Source organism: Hippocampus comes, unplaced genomic scaffold (assembly GCF_001891065.2).
Source record: "Hippocampus comes isolate QL1 unplaced genomic scaffold, H_comes_QL1_v1.1 scaffold48, whole genome shotgun sequence".
Classification (NCBI taxonomy): domain Eukaryota; kingdom Metazoa; phylum Chordata; class Actinopteri; order Syngnathiformes; family Syngnathidae; genus Hippocampus; species Hippocampus comes.
Genome location: NW_017808403.1, coordinates 2,401,626 through 2,408,562, shown reverse-complemented (window position 1 = coordinate 2,408,562; position 6,937 = coordinate 2,401,626). Strand labels below are relative to the sequence as shown.

Here is a 6,937-nt window from a genome sequence, read left to right as displayed (position 1 = left end):
AGGGGGTGCGCGCGCGCACGCGCGCACACACACACACACACACACACACACACACACACACACACACACACACACACACACACACACGAGCGCTCGCGCACGCACGCACGCACACAATTCAGTCTCTCTTCTTCCTATACACATGCACAACCTTACAGTCTCTCTCAATCACCTTTCAATCTCTCCGTCTTTCTCACACACGCACACACCTTAAAGTCTCGAAAAGGCACAAACCTTGTAGAACGTGTTAGTTACTGCTCTCTTACACATATGTGCACGCACATACACACTTGACAGTCTGTCTGTCTGTCTCATGCACACCTTAGTTTCTCTCTTGCACGTGCACGTACGCACATGCACACACATTACAGTCTCTCTCTGTCAGATACACAAACACAGTCTCCCTCCTACAAACATGCACACAAAAGTGTCATTTCAAAAAGTAAAATGGAGAACAACATGAACCAAGCATGCATGCGTGCGTGATCTCACCTGGTGAGGCGTTGTGGCTGAGGGCGCTCGCCGAACTTCCTGAAGCGAGAAGACACAAAACACAATGGCGGGCTGCTATTAGAACTCATGCTGACCGCAGAGCATAGCTGCCTCATCAAGACCACGCGGTGTGACGGCAGAGGGCGGCCACGTTTGTCAGCAGCGCTTCAGAGGGGGATTTACATGCAGGACACAAATCACATTACATTTGGTCATGATATGAATATGTTTGTCTTGGAGTATGACAACTCTCTGCCTCAAGCGCATGACTCACAACATTGTCAATGTAGGAATGTGAACATGCACAAATGTGGATCCATTCCATTGGAGGTACATGCTCTCAAAGAGAGCACAGTGACCCCCCCCCCTTCCCCTGCAAACCCCTCCAGTGGTGGTTAGGAATCTTGGCAAGAGAATCAGAGGGAGACTCGGTGGAAAGACGAGAAAGCCCCGATTGGTTGGAATCGCTGTAAAACGAGGGCGATCGATAAGGTTCCCACAGTGGAGCGCGGATGCCTTTGGAAGCTAATGGATTCCAGAGGAGGGGGATGGAGGAACGGGATACTGCTGGGAACGCGCAAGGTGAGGCGGATGCGGGAATCCGTCAACCTGTCTTTTCATTTCAGGCAGCAATACATTTTCTATCAACGTTATGACCTCACACAGGCACTCCCAAAGTGATCGAGAGGAAGTATTGAACGCTGCCGAGAACACCCCCCTCCCCCGCCATCCCCTCCGAGATTGACAACTCCCCTACCCCGACTACTTATATTAATAGTTTAAAGAGTGAAACTCCTCTTTGACATGCAACGGTTGTCTACAGTTGTCTCGCTTCAACACACACTTCCTTGACTCCAATTGCTATATTGTACTACTTTCCTACTGAGACAAGTGTTTTGGCAGCATGTTGTGACATGACAGCATTTCACAAAGAGAACAACTGAAAATAGGTTACGAGTGTCTGCGTACTCTGCTTAAGAGGATCCAACACAGGAAACCAAAATGAGCAGAGTTGCAAAGGTGTTGCAAACTGCAGTTTTCGAGGTATAAACCTCAGCCGATTCTCCCGGTGTTGTTGGTAAACTCTGTGAATAGTCTTCATAGCTGACCTGACAAGATCCGTGTTTGCATGGGGCCGGCCCTCCATGCATCGCCTTTATAGACGCAGCTGAAAACGAAAAGGTGACTGAAATTTTAATGTTCTGATTTGTAGGGGTGCACCGTTCACCCATTCACGATCTTTAAAAAGCCTGACCCGCTGATCCCGATTTTTTCTGCACACGCAACAGCACACACCGTCATTGCTCCAATCTTGTATTGTGAAACATTGTACTATACCCGTTAAACCAGGGGTGTCAAACATACGGCCCGCGGGCCGGATCCGGCCCGCAAAGGAGTTTAATCCGGCCCGCGAGATGATTATGTAAAGCATGGTGTCAAACATACGGCCCGCGGGCCGGAACCGGCCCGCAAGTAGGTTCAATCAGGCCCGCAGGATAATGTAAAAGTGAAAAAAATGCATTAAAGACACAGAATTAATATTTTTAATCAGGTGCAATTCATTGAGTATCCGCAAGGGGACACTGTTTTGATCAGAGAAGAAGACAACAGCAGCCTCAGTCTGTCACTGAGACAGACCCATGACAGCAGACGCTATCAATAGCACTCTCACATTTACACATTTAATAGCACTCTCCTTAGTTTGTAAGGTAGAGGCAGGGATTACATTTAGATTTTATATGCACGTGTAAATGCTTTAAAACTTGCTTTCTTTATGAATCTTGTTTAATCTTAAAGTGCATTACTATATTTTTCAATACCAATTACTTGTTAAAGTTTGTACAATCAGTGGGATCAGTTGCAATGCATATATGTGAATGATAAAAGTAAATTGCACATTTGTCGAAGGAAATGTAAGGTGCTTCATGAAATGTTTTGTAAAAGATATGTTCATTAAATTTCAACATTTTCCTAATGTTCTTGTGCTTCTTTATACCAAAACAAAGGAAAGACATATTGTTTTGGTTATTTATAGCAAAGTATTGTATCATTTTAATGGTCCGGCCCACTTGACATCTACCGAGGCCGTATGTGGCCCACCATGTGAAATGAGTTTGACACCCCTGCGTTAAACAATACAAACAGGTGCCCAATACCTCAAGTCGGCTGATCAGCTGCTCCTGGAGGTACCAAAGTCTAAACGGAACCTTAGATGGGATCTGGCTTATTTTTTTATTTTTTTTTTTTGCGCCGGGTTCAAACGATGGAATGACTTGCTGGTGCACATTTGACAAGCTTCTTCACTCTGCATTGTTCAAAAACCCAGTTTTATTTCTTGGCATTCAACACAGCACGAGACTTGAGCCCTTGTTTTAGTGATTTTAATTGTTTTTGAATTGATATGCTCAATTGTCTCATGTTTTATATTCAATGTGTTTGTTTTAGCTGTGTTTGTCTTCATATCCTGGATTTTCACCTACTGTCGGTGTGTTTGGAATCTATCCCAGAGGATTAACAAGAGGTTCAGTGTACGTTGTTCATTTTCCAACACAAAGAGACAAAAAGAGCGTGGATCAGAGGTTTGATCAGGTCAAAATAAAGCATTTAACAAGAACGATGACACAGGGAACTGGCAAGATCTGGACTACAAACTGACGTTTTACTCTGAAAGCCTGTCGAGGCTCACGCGAGGAGGAGCGCTGCGGCTTAAAGGAAAGTGTTTGGTTTCCTTGCCCGAGGGCTGGTAGCAGATCCTCGTAGTGGCGGCACACCTCATCATCAACATGCCACTCCCATCCCGTGATAGCCACGGGACAATTCGGTGACACCCACCACATTTGAAAATCTAACAAAAAGGTTCGATTTGAATCTGGCAGGTACAGTGATCATTTTTGACGACGTGAGCCAAAGCAGTCAAAATTATCCAGGCAAACCAGAACAAGGATTAAAAGCAAATGGATGGAGGTTGTCCTTCAAGCGCGGCAGGTGTGGAAAAACAGGTCTCGCCACGCAAAATGTTCAACAATCTTGGGAAAACTAAGGAGTTGGTTGTGGATTGTTACCCCCTTCCACTTCTGTCCAGCATCAGAACAACTGGTGTGCACCAGTACAACAACTACATGATACTAGTTAGCCAACACTGCTCCAGGTGAGAAGGACATTCTACGAGTATAACGAAAGACACAGAAATTTGTCAAACGTCAAGCACTTCAATGGTAAAACGGGTGACAGGAAGAAATTTCCAATCGGTACATGACATTTCTGTGCACTAGTAGATCACACGTGCTAGTAGTTCTTGAGCACACATCCATAACAATAATGAGTGACTCATGATGCTTTTCCACTACTGCCTTCCTGCGGGCGCAGACTCGAGTAGAATATGTACAAACTACGTTGAAGGCAAAACTGCGAAATAGCGGCTACGAGTATTGTAGTCCCAGGATACAAATTGCCTTACTAGTGAGCAAAATGAGCATCCGTTAGCGGTATGTGGACAGTTGAGCACACTAGTTGGATAATCAAATAAATGCCCAAGCGGCTTGTTATATTCTGCAACATGACGCATACATCTTTTGGCGGCACACAGAGAGGAAAAAGTGTCACGGGGAGGGCAGCCAAGTTGGGGCACTAAACTCGTCTCCGAAGCAAATGGACTCGATGAGAAGGATGAAAATTCCAGAAGTGGGAAAGACGGCGACCGGGACAACGGCGACGCGTGCCCGGGCTGGCGCCGCACGTGGCACAGACGATCCCGGCGTGTGCCCTCCGTACGCGGCCACCCGGGCAGCAACTCCAGAAGCGCACCTACAGAAAATACTCCACAATCTTGCCTCTTTGCCAGCCATTCATGAATCGGAGAGTGGGAACGAGGATGCCAACATTGCAAGGAAAACGAGTCTACGCAGATTTGAACTTGAGGTTCTGCTCACGGGACGCGGAGTGAGCAATTGAACAACAGCGAGCGTTACTGTGCATGGCATTGAACCAACTACTGCAGTGCATGATGGGACTTGCATGCACTGCTTGCTTGGCCATTTCAAACAGATATTTGGTGTGTTGTAGTTGTTGTTGGCTGCAGAGATCAGAATTCATTATGATTGCATTACGAACTTCATACGCGCACACAAATCGATGAGCAAATTAAAACCGCAAATTATTTTCAATAATCTATTGATGACAGAGTCACTTATGTTTTTTTTGCACTGTTAATTTGAAATGTACAGTTTTCTAAATAACCGGTTATTGTTTTTAAATGGGATTACATGACAAAACAATTGACAGATTAACTTAAGAAAATAAATATGAGTTGTAGCACGAATAAATATTTCAAAAAGCCAGACTACCGACTGACCAAAATGAAAATGAAAGGTTTTTATTGATTTTCCCCTCCCACCCCCAAAGCCATTGCGATTTGAAAATTGCATTTCACGACACTGCGATGTTGATTTTAATTCCAATTATTTTTTCAGCCCTAGAAAGCATTGACATGGAGTATCTAGACGGGTTTAAATACACCCATCACCAAAGACCAAGTGGTGAAGCAAACCAGAGAATGGGCATTCCGGAACAAACTGGAACACGGAAGCATCAGAAGTGCTTTCCCCTCAACTTTTCAGCCTCTGTAAATGAGCCCGCAAAAAAAAAAAAAAAGACAGCAGCAGAGGAAGGAGATGATGACATCAGACAACGGCGAGCCTTGATGAGGATCCAAACGGGGAAGTGAAGTGTCGCACGAGCAGACGCGCTTGGCCGAGCCCGTTCGATGACTGCTGATGAGACGCCTGACCCTTCTGGCTAACTGAGTGCAGATGGCTGAGGTCTGGAAGCTGGCCTGAGATGCCCCGCTTGGCGGCTAAAAGCAAGGGCAGGGACTCCGCTTGTGTGTGTGCGTGCGTGTCGTTGGGTGGGTCGCAGTCTGCACTTACACTTGCACATAAGGCACCAGCTCCATCTGGCTTTGACATGGGAGACCTTAATGACAGAGGCAGAAAAGCCAAAGAAAGGCCTCCCCGTTCTCCCTCCCGCTCATTTTCCTTCTCTCCAACGCTCTGCCTCTTGACCGCACTCTCCATATGGTCTCCGGACAGACTTCTGAAGAACTCCTCTTGGCCTGGCACACGGTCAACGTGGCACTCATCGGACACATTAATGGTAAACTATTAGCCAGAGGCAAGAGGTTGTTTTAACCAATCAGAAGCATGAACAAAGTCACCTCCAGAATAAGATCAACAAAATACCAAGATGAAATCATTTTACAGCAATGAGACTGAGGACAAAGGTTTTTTGTGTGTGTGTGTGTGTGTGTGTGTGTGTGTGTGTGTGTGTGTGTGTGTGTGTGTGTGTGTGTGTGTGTGTGTGTGTACCCCGTTCAAGCACAGTGAACTACGATGACGTCAACTCATGGGGAAGGCTGTCGCAGACTCACCCACTATCAGGGAAAAGCCACGATATTTCGAGGTCACATACGCTTCAAACACCTTTAAACTTAAGAGACGTATTTCAACCCCAAAATTGCGAGCATAAATGTAAAGAAATGTGGTTTGTTTGTATTGTCTGCTCCGAACGACACCCGGGGTGTCAAACTCATTTTTGGCCCGGGTCACATTTCAGGAATAATGGTTTATTCAACTATTGTTGAAGTTACTTTAATGGGGGGTTTGGTCACAAGAAAATGCTCAGAATATCTCTATTATTATTACATATGAAAATTTTAAATTTTAATGGAGATTTTAGCAAGCACCATGGAAGTTGACAGTGTTTGATTTGCTTTCGTGGGCCACATAAAATGATGTGACGGGCCAAATCTGGCACCCGGGCCTCGAGTTTGACACCTGTGAACTAGCCCATTCACCAACTAGACAAAGCAACCCTAAGCGATGCAGACTGACCACATGGCTCGAGTTGACAATCGGTGGCTTTTTTTTTTTTTTAACACTGTTCATCATTCACCCTTGAAACGCGTAATGTTTTCTCACGATCACACTCTCTACAACCTATGGCGAAACATATTCAGGTCGATAGTGAGGTGCCTAAATTTGTCCCACTTCCACCGTCTTGCGATTTCTTTCCCTCCTCATCGACGTTTGACTGTTCTGGCATTCAATAAATATCTGAAAAGTCAATCGGGGAAAACGTTTGCGATAAAAGGCAGATTTTACGCAATGTCGTGTGGATTTCTGCAGGGCCGCGGTCGATTAAGCACGCAATAGCAGGAGAACACCGTATTGCCCCAGGGGCCTCGACAAATGCGGAGGCGCTTAAAACTGTGTTGCAACCTGTAAGGCAGCATTTTAGCTCAGACCACCGATGACATTCCGAGCCAGTAAAGGACAAATTGAACAGCGAACACGGTGATCTTGTAAATCGGGAAAATATGTGGCCACAAAAAGACGTTGGGGTTTAAGGGTTGAGATGGGTCATGTGCTCGGCGGCTGGCTGGGGTGGA

At 45.7% G+C, this 6,937-nt stretch overlaps 1 protein-coding gene across 2 annotated transcripts in view; it reads right to left on the bottom strand.

Moving 5' to 3' along the window:
* Nucleotides 1–6,937, bottom strand: part of rbpjb (recombination signal binding protein for immunoglobulin kappa J region b) — a 31,198-nt gene that overhangs the window by 11,509 nt on the left and 12,752 nt on the right. Inside the window, exon 2 of one of the 2 annotated variants that reach the window (XM_019858459.1) lies at nt 493–531. The exons of the other annotated variant lie outside the window; for it this stretch is intronic. Within the exon in view, the coding sequence (XP_019714018.1) occupies nt 493–531 (39 nt within the window). The remainder of the gene's footprint in view (nt 1–492; nt 532–6,937) is intronic. 2 annotated transcript variants of the gene reach the window in all.